The sequence below is a fragment of the Scylla paramamosain genome, chromosome 20 (assembly GCF_035594125.1).
Source record: "Scylla paramamosain isolate STU-SP2022 chromosome 20, ASM3559412v1, whole genome shotgun sequence".
Taxonomy (NCBI): domain Eukaryota; kingdom Metazoa; phylum Arthropoda; class Malacostraca; order Decapoda; family Portunidae; genus Scylla; species Scylla paramamosain.
The window spans coordinates 10,836,494-10,860,406 of record NC_087170.1 but is presented as its reverse complement, the minus strand read 5'-3'; the positions used below and the strand labels follow the sequence as shown (position 1 = coordinate 10,860,406).

At 37.6% G+C, this 23,913-nt stretch overlaps 1 protein-coding gene across 6 annotated transcripts in view; it reads right to left on the bottom strand.

The window, feature by feature from the left end:
- Positions 1-1,706: 1,706 nt before the first annotated feature.
- Positions 1,707-23,913, bottom strand: part of LOC135110295 (BUB3-interacting and GLEBS motif-containing protein ZNF207-like) — a 37,265-nt gene continuing 15,058 nt past the window's right edge. For 2 of the 6 annotated variants that reach the window (XM_064022477.1, XM_064022478.1), the window contains exons 5-7: positions 16,281-16,478; positions 15,756-16,122; positions 1,707-5,829 (exon numbers count right to left, since the gene is read on the bottom strand). In XM_064022477.1, coding sequence (XP_063878547.1) covers positions 5,732-5,829; positions 15,756-16,122; positions 16,281-16,478 — 663 coding nt within the window. In that variant the 3' untranslated portion in view covers positions 1,707-5,731. The remainder of the gene's footprint in view (positions 5,830-15,755; positions 16,123-16,280; positions 16,479-23,913) is intronic. The other 4 variants (XM_064022479.1, XM_064022480.1, XM_064022481.1 and 1 more) reach the window with 2 other exon arrangements.

Genomic DNA, 23,913 nt, shown 5'->3' with positions numbered 1-23,913 from the left:
TATCTTCACCAGCCTGTCACCTTACAATCTTTAAACACATTTAAACTACTTTAGCACACATTGTTCTGCCCGTCCTTCCGAGTCTCTTGCAACATCCGTTCCCCCTTCTTACTTGTTCATCTCCGATTCAGTCCATCAGAGTTACTCCACACATATTCCTTTGACATCTTTACATTTATTTTCCTTTTCTGCTACTCCGACACTCCAAGTCTTAGCACCATGCAAATAAATAATGTATACGTAGATTCAGCATGAAATAACAATTCTCTTGATTTTACAGCTGTTCATGAAGGGTCACTTGATAAAAATGATGAGGCGTGTAGGGACCTTCGTGCACCAAGAACTGATTTTTTTTTTTTTTTGTTGAATTTATATCAAGTTAAAACAATGCTTAAAACATAAAGGGTTGAAACATTTTTTTTAATATAGACACGAGCATGAAAATTCAATAAAAACACTAATTCAGTGGACTAATTGCAAGAGATAAATAGCCCTAAAGAGAGAGAGAGAGAGAGAGAGAGAGAGAGAGAGAGAGAGAGAGAGAGAGAGAGAGAGAGAGAGAGAGAGAGAGAGAGAGAGAGAGAGAGAGAGAGAGAGAGAGCCGTGAACGTGTGGGCTTACACAGCAGTGTTTTGGTGCTACATGCATGGCCAAGATTGTCAACACCAGACTTCTGCATGGTGGCACTAGACCACAATACTGGAACATGAGCACTGGTGCTGGTATCTTGTGGGATCCGAGACTTGAATATCCATTGTACTTTTCCAATCCGAGAGGGCTGTAGGCATTTCACTTTTAAGATTTTTTGACAAGCATCTTTATTAAATGTTATTTGATATTTTCTTGTGTTTATCTGAATTCTCTTTCCAGAATATATGAATCTGCAGGTCAAAGTAAAATCTTAAGATTCTCCGTACTCCCGCTAAGTTTAACCCTCTCACGGGACTGAAGACACCCAGACATCCAGAGTAGGTCAGGGAATTGAGGTTCAGGCAAATGTTTGAATAGGGTTTATTAGTACAAAGGTGGAGGGCCAAACAAACTGTACTTGGAATAGTAGAGCATGTTGTAGTTTTAGTAGTAGTAGTAGTAGTAGTAGTAATGGTACTAGTAGTAGTAGTAGTAGTAGTAGTAGAAGTAGTAGTGGTGGTGGTGGTGGTGGTGATAGTAGTAGCAGTAATAGTAGTAATAGTAACAGAAGTAGTATTATAATAATAATACTCTATACACCAGGCTGACATCCCCCTTAAAGAGGGGTAGCCAAAACAAAACAATAATAAAATAATAATAATAATAATAATAATAATAATAATAATAATAATAATAATAATAATAATAATTATAATAATAATAATGTGATAATAACAATAATAATGATAATGATAATAATAATAATAATAATAATAATAAATAATAATAATAAAAATAATAATAATAATAATAATAATAATAATAATAATAATAATAATAATAATAATAATAATAATAATAATAACAATAATAATAATAATAATGTGATAATAATAATAATAATAATAATAATAATAATAATAATAATAATAATAATAATAGTAATTAGGATTACACTAACTAGTGATTGTAATCATCAAATAATATGCAATGTAAAATAAACAAGTACTGTTGCTTATCTGGAATTTCTGATAAAAGTTAAATTCCTAAGAAGTGAAATGACAAGAATCCATCAATATTGACTGGGATGCTTTTATTTTTTGTATTGTTTTGTTATTTTGAAACTTTGTGATGGCTCACAGCCCCTACCATCTCACAGAAGCTTCAGCATTGTAGTGTTGACACATATCTACTTATAAAATGCATTCTCTACTTAAGACTAAAAGGTTTGCAACACAGAGCCTCATGCTCAAACCAATTTTCAAAAGTAAATGAAGAAATTTTTAAAGGCTGGTCATTTCCTGACCATAACAAATGATAAAACAATATATACTATATGTACCTTCTGAAAACAGTTCTGGATGGCGTGATCACATTAGTGCTCCAAAAAGGACAGGTGGTTGTCCTGGCGACACAGCAGCCGAGGGGTCTGGCCTGAGGAGCATCCAGCCCTCCTGTCCCCAACTTTCCTGCTTAACATAAGCTCATTTGCAATCATTATGCTGGTATAAGTTGGAGCCAACCCAAGCCAGCAGTGATTCCTAACACAGTACGACACAGAGTAGTAGTAATGAGAGAATTCACCAAGCCCCCTGCATGGGGCTGGGGACTAGAAGGTCCAACAGCACCGTGATAGGCTGTGAACGAATCACCAAACCACATCCGGTTGGGGGACTGACTCCCAACAGCCCCTGGTGCTGTGAATTCAGCCTACCTGGTGGCTGCTGGAAGACTGACACGCTCATTTTGGGAGCAACTAGGGCTACTGAGCAACATGGCCAACCTGAGTCATTCTCACCCAAACCACACTCACCATATTACTGCTTGCCACCACTCTCTATACAGAAAAATCAGTGTCCAAGGAAAATTCCAGTCAAAATTAATGTGACAAATATAAACCTAAATGACATCATTCTCATTAATAAAATAATTTACAACAAAATATGCTAAAGCAATGCCCAGCAACACCCTACATATATACATTCACACCCAAACATCAAAGTAAGGACCTATTATCAGTCAAGCTATTAGTGAGTGTGGTTGATGAGAGTTACTCATGGGCCCCAAACTGAGAATGTGGCCTCACTTCCCAGATTCACCATCACCAACAAGCTAATCAAGAGCGGAGTGCCATGCGGAAACATAACAGGGCTCCAGAGAGGCTGCAAGCTGGGAAAACTGAAACTGTTGTGACTGCTGGCATGTGCTTTGGAGTGTCTCGCCTGGTTAGTTTGTCAGGGGCATGGCATAGCTAACCAACATACTTATGGGGCTTTGTTTCCTACATATATACTGATATGGAGTACAATTTTAGGCTTTGTTTCCTACATATATACTGACATGGAGTACAATTTTAGAAGTACAAGATTCTTTTAAATGGTTTCTGCATCTACTTGTATTTATCTTTTTACTTGCTTGCACTTCATTAGAAATGTTTACTGCATGCCACTGGGGAAGGCATACCAATGACCGATGTTGTAATTGCATTCTCCCCTGTGGGATGAAAATCATATTCACATTTTAAATAATAATGAAATGCCATTTTTCTCAAACCTCTTCAGATCTCTTCAAAACACTGATCTTGACAACCAGTGTCCAGTGTAACCAGTCATGCTATTTCTAAACTTTATAAAATCTCTACTAGTTGATTTATTTTCAATGCAATAAAAAAATCCAAGAAACAGTTCTATTTCAGCAAATGGGAATAATAATGAGAAGAAAAAAGGCATAAAAAGAACTGAGAGTTCATTACTCAGTAATTATTATTATTTTTTTTTACACTATTCCACCACATAAATGTTCCAGAATAATCACTGAATTTTAAAGATGTCTATATCCAGTTACTAAAGATTCCACATGAAATCTTAACTGTGGCTTCATTTATGAGTTGCTATAGTTTTTTTTACCACCACTCAACACTTGAAAGATTATAAATTCAACCTGTATTTCCCTGTATAGATTTAAGATCTTTACACTATTAACTATTCAATAAAATGAAATGAGATTACATGACCAAAACTGTATCCTTGTTACTAAGGATTGGAGATTAATCCTTGTGCATTAAGATTTAGACATGAATGTATTCAATACATCAATGAGGTAAAACATTGCCAGTGCTAAACTATCCATTTGGAGTGTAGGTTGGCTAGCCTCACCACCCCCCTGTCTGGCCCCTGTTGCCAGTCAAAACATGTATTTATTTTTTTAATCCCAGTGATACACAATTCATCAAATCCTTGTTCTTTTCTTTCCTTACATGCAAGTACCCAATTAAGAGTTAAAAATTGCATTCATTGCCCAAGTTACTGATAATTATGATAATTAGCAATTCCATGCACACTGAGATGATACTTATAGTAATTCTACAGCAATGATTTTAGATTTTACATTCACTCCCACAGAACACCTTAGTTAAGAGTGGCCAAGGTAAATGTGATTGAAGGATGAACAAATTTGTACAGAATTTTCAGTAATATGAGGCTGGTAGGTGTATTAATAATAGGACAAGACATCCTGAGAAAGAAGCTGGTCTACTAAAACAGCTTGAACAGTACAACCATGACTACTCAACATTTGGGGAACAACGTTAATGCTCTCATCTCTCCCAGCATCGCGTCCTCTCCTCTGGGCTCACCTGTTGCGAATTTCCACACTGACTTCGTTTCATCCACTCCTTCCACCTTTTTAACAATACAAAAAATCCATTACTCTCAAGAAAAATTTTTATATGCACTGTAACAAAATATAAAGCCTGAAACAAACTAATACATGACTGACAACTTAATCTGTATTTATTTCACAACATACAGTAAATAGGTGATATAATTATTTAACAAAGCTGGCAACTGGATTTTGCTAGTCCTCCAGACAGAAATGTGACAATAATAAATACAAAAAGTGTACTTACGGGTGCTAATGGGATCCCCCTTTCAACAATTTACAAAGTCATTTGTACAACTGGCCAAAAATTATGTAAATGGACTAACCTGCTGTAAACATCTGTATTGGTACGAAAAATTCCAACAGTGCTTCAGTCAAGAACTACTTTATATCTAAACTAAACACTTTCTTACCTTATTCACTAAACAGTTTCTTACCTTAAAGAGAAATTTCACAAATACACATTTGTCACTGAAAAGAATGATGGAACCTAAAAACACTATAATACAAGTGCTCCCCACGCTCAAGAGAACAGTCGAGTTCACACCTCCATCCGGGCCCAAGTAAGCACCAGAATTCTACTCTCCAAGCCACATCCACACAGGAATCAATCCCCATGTTAAGTTCCCAACAATTTGAATAAAAATGATCTATTTAAAGCAAATTATATAAATTAGGAAACACAGATGTGGCACCTGGGAGAAAATGTTCCTGCACACTTGAGCTGGATCAGGGCATAAATACATACAGTCAAGTGTAGGTCCCAAAAAGCACGTATACAGGAGCAACTATACAGGCACCACTTGCTCAAACACGTTCCACGTGGGCGGCACACAAACGACAATCTTGTGGATAAACATTTCAACACTGATAAAGAGCAATGATGGGAGACAAAGAAGTCAATAACAGATGATAAAAGATGCTTGCTGCAGAATGATGCAGTGTTAGCTCGTCCACACAGGACTAACCCAACTGTGATGGGAAACCAACAAGTGTTAGGGACCAATGATAACTTTATATTATTACTGCAAGTCAAATTAAAAATCCACACAAAGACAATCACTCATAGCATATACAGACCTACAAGGTGGATGCAACTAATCTTCCTATTTCATCTTTTTCCTAAAAGTGGACATTTGTTTGCTGAGCCTGAGTGGTGTTTGAGGGTTCTTGCCTAATGCAATGTATGAGGACAGCAGACTTATCTTGGTTGTCCCAGGTGTGTGTTGGTTTGCCACACAGGCCAACTTAGTGACTGACTGCGCTAGTGTGCTTAGCGAGCGAGCGAGGGAGGGTCGGTGAGGAGGCTATCAGTCATGACGAGGGCATGCGTGTGTTGCCTCACCAGCATCGGCCTGCTGCTGCTGCTGCTGCTGCTGCTGCTGCTGCTGCTGCCCATCCTGTAGCTCCTACCTGCTGGCTACATACCAGGACCAGGTGGTCACCTGAAGCGAGGAATCATGTGTCCACCCATCATGGGGGCACCCATCATCGGTGGGGCAGCAATTCCAGGAGCCATCTGTCCATGGCCGGGCAATGCTGCAATGATTGAGTAACAACACAATTAGTAATTCATTAAGTTGGCTCCTAAAGCCAAAAATACATAACTGGGGTCAAATACAGCTTGCAAAATTAGCAATGAAAAACAGTGGTCCCCTGCAAACAGCACTGAATCAACAGCAACAAATCTTGAGCTTATACTCCATGCTGACTCATCACTCATTTGTCCATGAGCAGACAGAACACACTCACCCTCAGAGATGACAGAGAACTGATGTGCAGATTTTCCTCAAGAATCCCCATGTTCCCTATGCTCCTTTACTAACACAATGTCCAACTGTCTGTACCACTATGTACCATGGTTACAGTTCTCACATACTAAAATGCCAAGTCCAGTTTGTCTAGTAAGTTTAGTGTAAAAATTGTCAGCTGCCTGGTGCTATGGCCCCTTAACTTTCACTTGTACAAGCCATCCACCTCTCATGAATTTACAGACCACAAGCAGGTGATGAGAACAGGAAAAAAAAATACATAAATAAAAAAAAAAATAAATAAATAAATAAATAAAGAGGTTCTATATATATATATATATATATATATATATATATATATATATATATATTGTTTTTACTATCAAAAAATCTTGCAGGCAATTTGTGTGAGCTGAGACTTTTCATCAAAGATGTATCCATTTAAGGGTAAAGTAAATATGTCTAAAATTACTGGCTGCACAAATGGCATACTGATGGGCTCCCCCACACTGCATGCAGTGTCACACAGCCCATCAAGGTTTACTCTGCCTTCAGAAAAGGTTCCTTCTGCAGAATAATGTTATTGTCTGACTTGGTGTTTTAGCTCAGCTAGGAGTAGAGATAGAACAACAGGATATCAACTCCTGCTCTGTAAAGGTGGTAGCCTTTGAGTTCAATATACAGGATATAACACTGGCTGCAACTCACATGCCTGCAGCTCTATTTTGTCTTGCCACTGCTCTCCCTACATCTCAAAATAAATATTTTTCCACTGTTCCCTTGCAGTTCCATAAATGTGATTCCATGTCTAACACACCTTGAAAATTTTGCTCAGTAACTTTGTTAGAACAATTTCTCATAAAAAGTATACATAAACTGATGAAAATCTCAGTTTGCATTCATGAATTCCTCCCAAAGTATATCTATTTTAGATACCTCAGAGGGGAGCAAGGTGAAGCAGGGGTCATCAATGTAACCTTGGTCATCAATATGGCATTTATCATATTTGGAGAGATTTGCCTTTGTAAGGTAAAAAATAACGTATTGCTTCACAATGGCATCAAAACAATTTTCAAGTCCTTCACTCTTTCAATAGCACTAACAGGCACTCTTTTTTTTAATGAATTTACTGCACTTATCTGGAGTGGACAAAACTGCCTTTATGCTTAGCCATGCATCAGGATGAGAATGAATCATCTCTGTCCACTATCCAAACTGTCTGTGTACTGGCAGATGGAAAAGTGGAAGGGAGCAGCTTTATAACTGTTGCCAAATCATGTCCAAAGCATTTCCCACCCATTTCTGTTTGATTAAATGCAGGAAGTTGTTATGACTCAAATATGTATCACCCATCAGTCCCCTGAGCCAGAGATTGATGCAAGACCCATCACTTGGAGGTTAAATATGCTCTCTTTTTGGTCCTGGTTTTTTTAATGTCCTGCATCATTTAGTGCAACTATCCTAGAGATAGTATCTATGGTTATGTCCTTGTATCCAGGTATATAATGGACTGGAACAGCAAAAAACTACAGGGAAGACAAAAGAACACCAGGAAGGACAATCCCTCTCCCACTCAGAATGTATCAAGTATGTAAAAACCTGAAGGCTCAACAATCTGATATGTGGAGGCCAATAATTTTCATCACATTTACTTATCTTAAAATTGTAAAATCTTTCTTGGTAAAAAGTTTTGGCCAATCCAGGATGCTTAACAAGACTTTCTGCCAGTGAAGTATTGTCAAGGTTTTCTTTTTATATTCAAATGCTATGCAGGTTTCTACAGCTCTAGGCATTATTATTTTTTTTTTCATTCTTTACAAAGATTTCCAAACTAAAAACTCTAAATTTGTTTAAGTATAAATCCCCACTTACTAAAATATACTGATGGCCTGCTTCTGCCTTCACTTACTATGATGGTGGGTATGCTCCCTGTTTGTACTTGTCTGCTTCACTGAACTGATTGCCCTTCTCACCATTAATTTTTTACATGACCAACCAAAATCAACAATGACATACATAAACAAAGATGCATTTGTAAAATTTTAACAATAAAAAATACCACTCTTTTTTCACTCAATTTCAATCATGCATCACACATAGTACCTTCCTGACCAAAACTGAGGAATTAATATATAAAGGATGCTGAAAATCAGATGATGAAATTTTAAGTGCTGAAGTAAGCTGCCTTAACTAGCCTTTCTTCATATGACACCATGAAAATATGGGAGACTCAAGCTCAATTACCTGCAGGGGACCACCATAGAGAAACAAAGCTGTCTATCCAGGCTTCATCTACAACTACACATTTGCAATTTAAATTAAGTTCATAAGCACATTATTTTTTTTTTCATATGTAACAACCATTCTTCTTTCTACTGAAGAAAAATATCTTGCATTAAATGCTTAAAGTAATTTTCAGAATGAGGCCTGAGAATCAAATTGTCTGGGCTTCTTACCCATAATATTGATGTTTGCAAGAACTGCATTCCAGTTATCACTATGACAACCTGCTATTGCATTCTGATGGAATATACAAGATCAATCATCATTCCACATGGAATGACAGACTTTCACAGAAACCTACTACTTTTCCATTTTCACAATATCTTCTAATATATACATCCAATCAACTGTCAGGAAAATTCCTGATAAAAAAAAAAAAATAAAAAATTGCAAATGTTCATTGATTCTTCTATTGTTACTAAACATTAAAGGCCTGTCCACACCAGGAAACATTATTTGGAAAAAATACTTGCAAACAATTTTTCACGTGTATTTGTTTCCCATCCAGAATGGAAAAGTGTGTGTGTGTGTGTGTGTGTGTGTGTGTGTGTGTGTGTGTGTGTGTGTGTGTGCACACGGTGGAGATGATGAATCAGTACCAGCATGAGGCTTGGAGTGACAACACCATGTGGTCAACAGGAAAACTCTAGAGCTTACTGAGTTGCTGCATTCATCCCCAGCATTGTGGGGTGTATCATGTGTGCATTAAAAAAAGTATTTCAAAGTCAATCGTGGACATCCAGAGAAAATTGGTGAAACCTGCTCCATCTACTTTTAGATCTACCGGAAGCAAGTCACCATGAAAGGGTAATTTTTCTAAAAATTTCCTCACCCATCTCTTTTTCTTTTTCTTGACCTTCCTTGAGTGTATTAGCAAAAGTGCTAAATAAAATACACAGGCTGCTGCAGCAACCTCTACACTCACAGGCATCCTGATGGCAACTGAGGTCTGGACAGGAAACAAAGTTTGCAAACAGTTTGCAAACTGCTTGCAAACATTGTTTCCAAACAATGTTTCCTGGTGTGAACAGGCCTTAAGAAATGTCTCCCTTGTCTAGCTACTTTCTCCTTCCTTTTTCTTAACTTTTGTACAGGTCTCAACACTAAAACTTTGCACTGATAGCTCAAGACACTGCCAGATCTAATAAGAAAAATACAAGAGATAAAAGAGCACACTATGTATACCTATAGTACTCATGGTTTTAATGTGTTAAAAATGATCAGAAAGGACTTTGTTTTGATCATCATCCCCATTCCACAGGACACAGGCTTTTACCCCAATGGATTGGGGGAAGAGTTAAAGCAGATACCACGCCATGCTGTCTTAAGGCATTCTGGTGCAGGGCCTAGTGTGAATGGAGACAAGATAGGTATCCCTGAAAATAATTGCCTGATCCACCTGCTGACTTATTTTTGCACAAAAGACTCATTACACAAAGAGAGAGAGAGAGAGAGAGAGAGAGAGAGAGAGAGAGAGAGAGAGAGAGAGAGAGAGAGAGAGAGAGAGAGAGAGAGAGAGAGAGAGAGAGAGAGAGAGAGAGAGAGAGAGAGAGAGAGAGAGAGAGAGAGGGGGGGGGGAAAAAAAAAAAAACTGTCATATGTGTTTTCAAATCAACTGATGAAATATAAGGAGCACTTTTAGTCACTATTATTAAGCAGAGAGCAAGAAATATACCAAAACAAGCCAAATACTACACACATCTGGGTTTTGGGATGTATTATCACTTGATGGTACTTCTATATTCAAATTAATTTGTTACACCATTTACAGGCAGTCAGAAATTCTGGCACATATGAAATAAACGACAATGTTCTGATGTGAAATCTTAGTAGGGCATAGGTAAAGATGGTTAATTTTATAATTAAACAGCAATAAACTTATGTATGAATGTGCTCAGGGCCACAACTGAGACTTTTATAGTGCCTTCAACATTATGGAGATATTTTCCATTGAAAAATGAACAGCGCCAAAACCAAAGCATTTTCTCAAGCCAAAGGAGCATATCCTTTTAAGGACAAAACAAGCCTCAGCTGTTCATTATTTTGGTGTTTTTGATGAGTTGGTATGTCTGATTTTAGCCATTCTTGTGGTCTCTGCAAGGTTTGGCCCATAAAATTATCTCACTACAAGTAATCTTTGAGTTTCTTAGGAAATTGCCAGATAAAACACTAATCACAGTGGAAATTAGTGAAAAATTTTCAAACTAAATATGTAGCAGGAGACTAGAAATAAATACTAGATGCTTTGAGTCTAGTTGCAATTATTTACCTTATAATGGCTGTTTTGCAGTGTGCAATACCAAAGCACAAGGATATTGTTGGCAAAACACAGGTATGTATCACAAGGATTTTAGAATGTATGTCTCCACCAAGCTTTTAAGGATGTATAGTGAGTTCTACTTTAAAGCACCCAGCAAAAAACTGGCAACTCAGTAGATTCCTACCTCAAGAATGTTCTTTGCCAAGCCCAGGACTTTACCTGTAGCTGTGGCAGGGCAGGCAAGGCCAATCAACATTCACTTGGCCTTGATGATCACTACTGGCTTGACCAACTGTGCATTTTGAGTGTACTGTCAGCAGCTTGATATCAAGCTGGTCCCTCTCACAGCTACTATTCTGATAAATTTTGTTTCAAAACAGATACACTTACAGTGAAAGCAGTGATGGGAGAGATCAAATTGAATAAGGCATTCAAAGTACATGCATCATGAGCAATTGAGCCATTAGTGATCATGGCTCAACTGGATGTTTGTCAGCCTTGACTATCCTGCTACTAAACAGGATTCTCTTAACCATGAGCTCAATTTGCTAACCCCTATGCCACCAGGTTACTGCACTTGTCTTACTATAAACATTATTATTTTCCTCAACCTTGTCCTATCTACCCTGACTTGCTGGTAGGTGGTACACATACAATGATTCACCCATTTGCCTGGGACACAAACCTGTGCCTTCTTGGTTGTGAGCCGAGTATACCAACCACAACATTACTGTGTGTGTGCATTTACCTAGTTGTGGTTTATGGGAGGAGTCTATGGTTGTGCTGTCCCATCTCAATATTTACCATTATACAATCCCTCTTGAAAACTATGTATTGTTCCAGAATGTACTACATTTCTTTCCAGCTCATTCCAAACTCCAACAATTCATTGTGGAATGCTGTTCTTTTTTACATCCCTTCTGCACACTCCCTTCTTCACCTTCAGGTCATGTTCTCTTGCACTTCTGCAATCTCGCACTCCTAGGTCCCTGCATTCTAATTTCTCAATTCCTGACATGATCTTGTACATAGTAATCAGATCTCCTCTCTTTCTCTTTTCCAAAGTGAGGAGATCTAATTTCTTCATTCTCCCCTCATATGATATATTATATAGGGTTGGAAGAATTTTTGTTGCAACCTTCTGTATTTGTTCCAATTTCCCCTTGTCTCTCTTAGTACTTGGAGACCATAATAATGTAGCATATTTCAATCGTGGTCTTATCATAGTCACAATCTTATCCTCATCCAGATAACTAAAGTTTTTATATTTCTTAGCAAACTGTAGGTTTCACTACTGACATGTTTCTCTGGTGACAGCTAGTCAGTAATGGTGACTCCAAGGTCTTTCTCCTCACTCTGCACTCTAATGAACTCTTTTCCCATTGTGTAACAATACTTGGGTCTTTTACTATTTTGTCTAAACTTTAGCATTCCACATTTTTTTGTGTTAAATTCCATTTCCCATCTTTAACTCCACTCCCAAATTACATTCAGATCTTGCAAAGTGCCACAATCCTCCTTCTTCTCCATCTTTCTCATTAGCTTTGCATCATCAGCAAACAGACTCATGTAACTAGTCACTTCTTCCATCTTGTCATTCAAAAAGATTGCAAACATCATTGGTGCCACGACAAATCCCTGCGGGACTCTACTAATTACCTTTCTGCAAGAAGATTTTCTATCTCTGATCACCGTTCTCATTTCTCTGTTAATCAAAAAACTGGTTATCCATTTCAATAATGTTCCTTTTAATTCTCTGATATTTTCCAGTTTCCACAAGAGTTTTTTTTAAGGGGCATCTTATCAAATGTCTTCTTCAAATCTACACTCCATCAAACCATCCCTCTCTCTCTGTCTCCTGGACAACATCAATAACCCTAGAATAGTAACACATTAAGTTCATTGTACATGATCTCCCCTCTCTGAAACTAAACTGTCTATCTGTCAGTACATAATTTTCTTCTAAATACTTATGGTGTGTGTGTGTGTGTGTGTGTGTGTGTGTGTGTGTGTGTGTGTGTGTGTACATCTATTTGTATTTTTGAAGAATTGAATTTCATTTGTTATGTTCTCTAGGTGTGCTTTGTCACATCACATCCATTTGCAGGGGTATTTGCCTGGCTGATAGCCATAGAAGTACATACACTGATCCCCAGACACAGTGTGAATGACAGAACAGTCCATACCTTATCATTCATTACTAAATACCACTCAAGGAATAAGACTCCACTTGGCAAATAGTATATATGAATGGTATAACAGTATAACTGCTACTGAAGAAAACTTTGCTTTCTTATTATAGCTTCCTAAAACCCTCATATATTTGCTCTGTCTTGTAAACACATCTAATGAATAATAAGTATGAACATAAGTGACTGAATATACTGCAGAGTACAGCACTCAACAAAAAAAAAATTAGTGCCCTGGTGAATGCATCAAAATATTATGGCAAATTTTGTTTGTCATTTTCAGAGAATATGTAAGAAAATTGTGGCATCTGCATGATGTTATGCCAGATGTAGCACTCCTTCATGGATCTAAATAGATCAAGACTTGCATGTAGGCATCCATCAAGGCTGTGTTTTCTTGGTCAACACAAACCTGCTTGAATTTGCAGTTTCTGCTGAGTTTTGTGATTTTGCTGGTTCAGTAAGGGTTCTACTAGTAACAAACAGACAATATAAATATCATGGCCCAGATAATTCAATGCTCAGCAATTGCCAGGCCAAGAAATCAAGAAAGAAGTTGGCTGATCTAGCAAAGTCAACATTGTGGTAGTATTGTGTGTACTAGGAAGCAAAACAATTATCACCTCTGGTTATATATGGAAGACTTTTGTGGAGGAAGTCAAATGAATTAAACAAATCCTGATGTGTTTGATTAATGTCTGTGAGAATAGGTGATACAGTGCTACACTGGTCTCTCTACATGCAGGATCAATGTATACCAATATATATATATATATATATATATATATATATATATATATATATATATATATATATATATATATATATATATATATATATATATATATATATACACACACACACACACACACACACACACACACACACACACACACACACACACACACACACACACACACACCATGCACTACATAATTGAAAATTCATGTACTTGGGATAACAATTTATGAGAAAACTGGGCTGCATTCTACTAATTAATCCATTTTTTACTTTTTTCTAACTGAGAGAGAGAGAGAGAGAGAGAGAGAGAGAGAGAGAGAGAGAGAGAGAGAGAGAGAGAGAGAGAGAGAGAGAGAGAGAGAGAGAGAGAGAGAGAGAGAGAGAGAGAGAGAGCATTATCTACTGTTTGTGTGGACAAATTATTATGCTTGGGCAATGATAATTTGACAAAGTGAAATTAAAGAATTGGAAGAAAAGGATTATATTAATGTAATGATAATAAATAATAAAATAAAAAATTATTAAATTAATTCTTACAACACTGCAGCAATCTGTAATTATGATGAGATGCTACACAACAATCCCATCATTAGTGCTTCTAATATGTTTTGATTACATATGTTAGGCTGTCAAGAGGTGACTGGCTGCTACTGCTGCTGCCATTGAAATAAATATTCACGAATTGTAACACACTTTCCCAAAGTTAAGAGGATTAAACAAGGCTGCAGAGGCAACACATCAGATGTTACACAACCTTCAGTGTGCTTTGTAAATGCTGACAGAATCACTTAGAGTGCATAATCCATACTGAACAGCCACAGCTCACTCTCTTTAGGTTTAACTGCCATGTTTATACCTTCTTCATATTTTTACAAATGCATAGTTTGGATTGTGTAATTGGGGACTGAGAATACATTCCTTACTATGACATACACATCACCACCACGCTGTTGACTTTGGTAGGCCAATCAACATATTTTTTTCCTTGGTTTCTTGCCCTGCATTCTTTTGAGCAACTATCTGCACTATCTTACCTGAGTGGTTTTGACTGGCAAGTCAAACTGAACCAGAAAAGCCACAAAACCCAGAAACAATATGAATTCAAGCAAGCTTGCATGTAACAGGGATAACATAGAACCAGCCTTGGTGGATGCCCATAAACAATTAATGTGCTGACTAAACCCAGAAGGATGTATTATGGCTGACATAACATCATGCAGGCACTACAACTATGTCTTGCATATTTCACTCAATAATACAATGAACAAAATTTACCCTAATGTATCAGTGCTTTCATAATGGTGCTAAATCTTTGTTAATTACTTTTAAATGGGTATTAGCATTTTTTGTGCAAGTCTTCACATGTGTACTACTTTTACTGGAACTTTCATTTACTACACTCCACTTGTATAAAGCTAAACCAAACACTGGGAAATGTATGGTTACTATTGGTCTCAAGTCCTCATCCCATACACACTGGCGACAACTTTGATTATCTTGCACATTAATGAACAATCATACATATTCTGTCGTGCATATTTTCACCTTGCCTCTGACCAAATATTACTTTATCGCATACAGTTGGTGAGATAATTAAGTAAGTGATCTCTTATACTACATAGGCAAAACTCTGAGACAATGACACCAAATGCAAACAATGCATTAATCAAACATAAAATAATCCATTATCATAACACTCAGCATTAAACTTTTCAACATCAACTGTGAGACAGCATGCAATGCCTTCCCCACCAGAGATTTCCCTTGCCACACCACATCATGTGTCCACCACCAGATGCAACACTCACTCCTACAGTGGGGCATGCAGCATGTCCTGGTATCAAAACAAATCACAAATACTAATAAAGAATATCACCAATGAAATATGGAAGGGAGTACAAGTAAAGAGTTAAGTCTCAACACATGACATGGAAAAATGGACTTCTGAGATAAGGTGAGTTAAGTGGCATTTCAATATCAACATACCTTCCATTCCTGAATCTGTAGTGATCACTAACTGAAAATGACAGCAAGCCCATGTTTATATCTCCCGTCATGTATAATCAGTTATGACCTTAAAAAAAAAAAACACTGACCAATATATGACCAACTATTTCCTTCCCAACCCTGAGGCTCCAGCATGGTGTGGCACAGCAAGGAGAAGGTCAAAGGCTCTGGAGCCATGTACTCACCACCTTCAAGGTCACAGGGGAGAGGTAGCATACTTGCAGGATGACTTACCTTGGGGCAGACCTATGGGTGGTCTCATACCTCCAATGGGGAGGGGGGGCATGGCTCCAGGCATGGCAGACACCGCAGGCACAGCAGCTGACAACATTGGTTGAGTCGTCATTATAGGTTGCATATTTGGCCTCATGATTGCAGGCATCGACACAGGTATAGCCATATGTCCTGTGGGTACCATACCAGATGACATAGTGGTCACCATGGTTGGCACTATGGTGGACACCATGGGGGGAGCCTCAACCACCACCCCTGGGTGGGTGGGCCTCACTCCTGCTGGGTGGGTAAGCACACCACCCATGGCCATCGCTGCTGCAGTGGCACTTGCCTGACTGTAGCGGGCCATCTTCATGCGACGCTCCTCCTGTAAGTAAAAAACATACTCATGATTTACTATGTTTTCAAGGCTTAGCTTGATTTAGATTTCAATTGTTGATCTTGTCACTGGTGTAAAGAATTGCTGATCCTATTGCATATAAAATAATCCAGGTCTGGCAACGACACAGTAGAGGCAGGTTGCACCTGTGTGTCTAAACACATCGCCGGTGGGTAGAAATGGTCCAGGCAGGCAGGCACAAGTTGAGAGAGGCGTGAAGGTGCAGTACTCACGGGTGGAGACTCCACGCGCTGGGGGGGGGGAGCAGGAGCAGGTGCCCGAGCCCTTAGTGGGGAGGCTCGGGGTGCCTGCTGGTATCGAGGCATACCTGCCCGCTTCTCTTCCTACGTGAGGGTGAGAGGAAGACACGTGAACACAGTACAGCCCCGCCACAACCCATGCTGCCGCCACGCTGCAGTCCTGCTCCCACCACCAGCCAACACAACACAAGACAATCACAGAGCCAGTCAACACTGCCTAACACACCACACAACTAATGCAAATCAAACACAACAGAGCCAATAGTTAAAAGCGAAATTCACTAACTCACACTAAGAGTTCAATGAAATTGATAATTACACCACCTTGTTAAGGGATACAACCCCTAGTTTGGGGTACAATAATAAGAAATGCACAAGAAAGTTAATGCCAATTCATCACAAGCTCCCTAAACAAGCTGTATAATCAGCCAGTGAACTTACCTTGTTACTATAATTTTTTAGATTCTTAAAAATTTGTCAGTTCTACAAGTTCCATGATTTCTCTGACTACATTTTGGTTATTTTGTAGTACTTGAATTCATGATCCTATTTAGAATATTTCAATCCATGAGTAGAAATTTCTTACATCCATTACTTATGTCCGTCATGATATTGCCCATTATAATCATAAAAACAGAGGCTATATGACATTGAGGATAAAGCCTGTGCTGGTATGAGATGATATAGTATGTCATGTTTGCAATGGTAACTTTTAAAAGGCTGTGATGTCTCCATAAAATCCAGTTTTCATGAAAGTTTGAATTAGTGGACATGTCTATCTATATAGTAGGATATATTTCCCTGTCATCTGTCCCTCCAGGGAGATTAATTAGTCCTCACATTTGTTTTTTTATCAGTATCTGCTTTTCGATGATAAGATCCGTGCTTCCAGCCTTTTGCCAGGTCACCAATTTTGCAAGGGGAAATACGAAGATTATTTGTAAAATCTTGTGTGATAGTGAAAACTGACACATTATAAGGATCCACAAAGCAGATCTTGCAACCAACACACACAATCTGTAACCCTCAGCCAATGATCACAAAGCACCAAATCTATTATTTACTTCAGTGTTCTTGAAAAGATACAAATTCAAGAGAGTCCATTTAAGTGAAATGAAACATTTTATAAAGTATACAAGTGTCCCTCAGGTGTGTTCACACAGTGCACACAAAGTCTTCAGATGTGTTCACAGTGCACAAATTGTTTTCAAACAAACATGGTCTTCAGATGTGTTCATAGTGCACACTGGGTCTTTAAGTGAGGTCACACAGTAAACAAATGATATTTAAGTGAATTCACACAGTGCACACAAGATCTTCAGGTGTGTTCACACACTACAGACATAATATTCAGGTGTGTTCACAATGTATACGTCTTCATGTTTGATCACACACTACACACATAGTATTAAGGTGCACTTTACCAAAACATTTTCATGAAACAAATTTACAAAAAGAGCATGTAATTCTTTATTTGTATTTCTCAGATTAATTCAGGGAATCTTGCTGATATGCCTCATTATCCCAGGCATCATTTTTGGTCATACAGCGTTTCATATCAGTGCTGATATTATGGGTTTTGTGGAGATCACTTTCACCAAACGCCTCCCTTTTCGGACAAATTGGTTTTCGAACAAATTTTTTAACTCATAATCGGTTTGGTTGTCATACCATAATTCAGTTCTTGAACAAGCTATGCAGCAGCTGGCATACATGATCGCAATGTGCATGTTAGTCACGCCGCAGCCCTTGTTTAGTGCACCTTCGTGCTTTTACTTTGCACCACTCCCCACTCACTCTCTATGAGGCTTGAGAGAAAATGGCAGGAACTGCATTTGTTGGAGTGACTACGCTAGAAGTCTCCAACTTGGCCTCAATCATTTTACTCACCCCAAACTTTTCCTCATATCATCAGATTTTTGAGCTTGTATGATGAAAACAGTCCCAATTTACTTATTTTGCATCATCAGTTTTTCTGTAAGATTTTATGCACAAACTACTGTTGTAACAGTTTAAATAAAGCAATCGTCTAGTATCTGGGAATGGATTAATCCATCCTGTGGGAAAATGGTTTGTTTCCGAACATTTCTGATTCTGAACGGCATTCAGGAACTATTTAAGTTTGAGAATAGAAGTTCCACTGTGTGTGTGTGTGTGTGTGTGTGTGTGTGTGTGTGTGTGTGTGTGTGTGTGTGTGTGTGTGTGTGTGTGTGTGTGTGTGTGTGTATATATATATATATATATATATATATATATATATATATATATATATATATATATATATATATATATATTCTAGTAGTAATAATAATTATCAGTATTGTTATTATCATCATTACTACTTATTCATATACTCATTTATTTCTATTTTACTTAAAGCTTTATTTAAGAAAATGACTGAAGTCTTTTAGCAAATTAGGCATATGTTTTGGGGATGTCATGTTTCTAATTCAGTTTTTTTCCCATCCACCACAGTGTTTACCAAGGCAATTCAATTACCCCTATGACAGTAAACCTAAAACACTAGAAGTATTACTTGAGTCTGTCAAACATCCTCTCACAAGAAATTTCAAGTTCTCTTTTGACATCCTATAAGTCCATTTCCCTGATGGATGCAAACATCACATAGTCATGACACATCATAAAGAGCTTGGCAAACATCACATAGTCATGACACATCATAAAGAGCTTGGCAATAAACACACACACAGGCTACATGGCAACCAAGAAACTGGCAGTTCATTTCAGCATCTTTAAACACAAAGCAATGGTTAAGCAATGTTTTCACTATTAAACCAATATGATCCCCTGTCTATAAACTGACAGTAGACAAGATATTCACATCAACAATGAAATAAGTGATAGTCCTTCCACCAGTCACATTTCATGCCTCAAGTCCAAGAGCAGCCTCATGTTAAATGTAACCATTACCAAGCTCTCAAACACATGCCACAGCTCTGTCAACATCCCCATCACACTGCCCAAAAGGCAAGGGAACTTCATTGGAGGGGTCATGAGATTTTGTGAGATAAAAAACAATCAGCAAATTTTTCTAGCCACATGAAATCTTGCTGGGACAGTTTCTGTTCTTTTCTGGTAGCAAGCTGCAAGAATAATAAAGATTTCTGCTCATGTTAACCTCTTAAGGAAGCTTGTGTCTGAAAGCTATTCATGCAGAAGCTTTGCCCCACACCACTCTTTTCGTAAGCCTTTAACTGAGGTCTTGCAAAGTCTGAATAATTTTTTTCCCTCTCTCATATCCAGGTTTGGATGAAACAGGCAAGTACAGTAGTTTATGCAACACAAATTCTTGAGGAATGTTCATTTCATGCCTATAAGTGCTAGCAATTTTTGTATGCTCTAATATTTTCAGTTAGCTTCTACCTCTAATATCTTCAGTCAGTTCCTACTTTTTCTTTCTTTCTGTGTATGCATGTGTGTGTTCATGTGTCACAGCAAGAAGCGAGTCTAGCGAAATATTTTCTGAGAGGTGAACCCTCAGTTGTCACAGGTAAAATGTAGATTTTCATGGCATCCTCACCACTGGTAAGTGGTACAGCATAGTGATCACATGAAAGTTGGGATAGTCTAAACTACTTCCTTTATTTGGATTGCCACTTGCTTACTATTTTTTTCCCTAACATCCCAAGGAAGTCTGCACTTGTGTACTTGCATTAGTACTATAAATTCTGTTTTAGTTTTACTATATTAGTTACTGGATTGCCACTTTGAGGAAGTTTCCCTCCATCACATGATCATTTAACCTTGTGCATTTATATCATATTTCCATCCCTTTGAATCTTGTTCCTTTAGTTTTATATTTGTCACGTATACCAACATATCTATTGCAACTGTATCAAGACAGATTATCCTCAATATGGAGATGCAAAAGTCATTTGAGAGAGAGAGAGAGAGAGAGAGAGAGAGAGAGAGAGAGAGAGAGAGAGAGAGAGAGAGAGAGAGAGAGAGAGAGAGAGAGAGAGAGAGAGAGAGAGAGAATTATTTCACCTAACAGTGCAATACATATCCTCCAGTGCTCTATCATGGCAGGCAGATGTTATGTTAGAAGTGGTTTTACTATTCTTTGAGGCCCATGCTGCCCATGAACATCCCTCTATGAGTTTGTACAATGGAGGTGAAACAGATGCCCCTCAATCCATATATCCTTTTGATCCTCTTGTTGCACCAACTATACATTATAATCCTGGAGATTCATCACACCAAGATCTATTCAGCTTGTTCCAGCTTCTTTGTATTTTTCCCATAAGTGAACTAACACTTTCTGTTGATAAGCTAACACATACTCAATAAATAAGATACATTTCTTCTTGATAGATTGACAATCTGACCCAATCATAACCTCACAACACACATCTTCACATCACTTCTAACACCTGATCACTGGTTGTGTTGGCTGGAGGGGGTGGACGATATGCGGGCAGCTGAAAGCCCAAATCACCTGTTAATTCCAAGGAGAGAGACAAGAGAGGGAGACATTACTTGGAGCAAACATACCCCATGTCTCCCTCTCATTAATTAAGCCAAATTATTGAGTAAAGTACAACTTTTAAAGAAATGTAATGACCTTACATTTACCATAACAACAACTTTGTACATTTTGTTGAGCTGATCATTTACTAAAGTTGCAAATAAAAAAATTGAAGTTATGCATATTTAATACACATAACCATTTACTGTACACACAATGGGTAGTTGTATTTACCACAATAACTTAGGCATTACTGATGCCTTGCCATGCACCACCAACATTAACATTTCATGAGCCAAATGTGTTAACTGACAGGAAGAGAAGGCCCAAAACTCTACTTAATAGTAAGACAATTATATAAGCAGTTGTTATTAGCAGCAGAACCACCAGCTTGCTGTTACTTATCCTACCACGCCAAAGGCAGTGCTGCATGCAGTTAGTAAAACACATGTAAATATATACAAAAAGACAAACTATTACATTTTAACTAATAGCAAATGATAACAACTCTTGGAATTCTACCAAGACACATGTATGATTTAACAGGCCATGGTTTTCATCCTTGCAATAATCTATCTCAATGAGTCTGCTATCCATTACATAAATGAAAATCAACCTGCCAGAGAAAACTCAGATTGGGAGATTCAACGACAATGTTGCTGGAGCATCATGGCACCCAAGGTGAGTCTAAATACTGGATCTCAACATTTTATGGATGTGACCTCAGGACTTTCTTATATGACGTCAACTCAACTTTACAAATATTAAACTTCAATGGAGAGAGAGAGAGAGAGAGAGAGAGAGAGAGAGAGAGAGAGAGAGAGAGAGAGAGAGAGAGAGAGAGAGAGAGAGAGAGAGAGAGAGAGAGAGAGAGAGAGAGAGAGGAAAAATAATAAAAAAAGGCACAAGGGCATCACAGTAAAAAAAAAAAAAAAAAAAAAAAAAAAAAAAAAAAAAGGAACAGTCATTTAATGCTTCTGAAGTTAACATGCAGATAAATGTGATGTTTACCACAATATACACAAAACAGGGGGAAGACTGAGGAGAAAATACAAATAAGGATGGGAGGAAAATATGTTCACTTACAATGCCTGTGTATCAAATACTATAACTGATGGTTTAAGGCATTTAAGCAATCTAATATTTCACATTTTGATAGTATAACATAGTAAAATATTTAAAAATACAGGAGTAGTCTACATTACTGTGTTCACTTCAGATTTTGGTCAAAATAACTTTTCAAAGCATTAAGATGAGAAGAGCTATGGATACTTGCAGCATGAACAGTTTCAATACCTACATGCTGGACACTACTGACAGATTCCTCAATCAGAGATTATCTGTGTTGCAACAGTGGTTGATTATCTGATAAAATCCATCAAGTCACCAAGACTAGACTTTAGTGCATGTCTCTTCTATGCATGTGCTCCAACCTCATAGCCATCAGCTTTGTCATCTTCCCTACCAAGATGACTATCAACAATCTCACCTACTTATTCAATTCTCAATCAAGAACTTTATAACATACAGATCATAAAATACCTGTAACATCATTAGGGAGAGAGAGAGAGAGAGAGAGAGAGAGAGAGAGAGAGAGAGAGAGAGAGAGAGAGAGAGAGAGAGAGAGAGAGAGAGAGAGAGAGAGAGATTCACTGTGACATAACTGCCACACCACACAAAAACATTTCCCTACAACAAGCCTATCACTACAGCAGTCCTACTTCTCTTAACAGAAATTGTCTTTCAAGCCAGTTGAGGTTTAAGCAGTAAATAAAAATTATGAGATGATGTATGGTATGCTACATGGATGACAGTCTTAGAACAAAATTCTATGGTATAGAAACTTCCCTGCCTCTCTCTCTCTCTCTCTCTCTCTCTCTCTCTCTCTCTCTCTCTCTCTCTCTCTCTCTCTCTCTCTCTCTCTCTCTCTCTCTCTGATATATATTCATTTTCACTGCTTGAGAAAAAAATTGTAATTGGGAAAAAAAAAAAAAAAAAGCTGTGTAATAACTTATGTTTATACTGCAATATCTTGCTTTGAAATGCCCAATATAAGTGGAAAATCTACACAAAGGAAATAAATAAAATAAAACAAATAAAACATAAAAAAGCAACAATGACTGATTACAATGACTGCATCACTATAAAATAAACTTTACTATTTGTTATTATGTATAAGAACCTTTTTCACATGAATGACCTCTGACCTAGATTTAAACTGGAAGTATCCAATCTGCCCAACATTTGTCAAGCAGTTATAGGGAGTGTGAGAGTTGGATAACTTACCACAACAAAGTATCTATCTATGTATCCAGCTGACATCCTATCAACAGAAATAGCCAGGGCAAGACAATTACACAGATGCACATGCACGTAGCCTTACACCTCATATATGATGTGGTTATCAATATCAAATGTTGTATGAGTATCTTTAAATCTCAAAATACCCAGACTATCATATCACTACCTGCTCTATTCCATTACCCAACTCTCATCACCAGCCTCCCTTTGCACTCCCTTACTTTTAACTCTATAAACAAATAACACTCCTTCAAACATCTCACCTCTATTACATTCATTATTTTATCTCTCCTACTGCTATTTTCCAAGTTTCTGTCTCCATATAATGTCCTTACCACATCCTCATACATCCTTATCTTTGCATTTACTTCGAGCAGCCTACATTCGTATTTTAAACAAATAAAGGTATGATGTGCATTCTTGTCAAAATGTCCTACTACAATGACTACTGAAGCACTAACATAAAGATGCTTGTTGAACTGAGACCCTGCTCTAAAATTCCATGACAATGTGCGATAAAATTCTCAATGTTAACATGACTGTTTTTGTTTCATTGCTACAGCAATGACTACAGAAGCACTAACATGAAGATCCTCACTGAAATGAGGCCCTGCTCTAAAATTCCATGACAATGTGTGATAAAATCCTTAATGTTAACATGACTGTTTTTGTTTCATTGAATATTAGTCACTGAACTCTAGGAGCAATGTGAGAAATACTACAGTCATT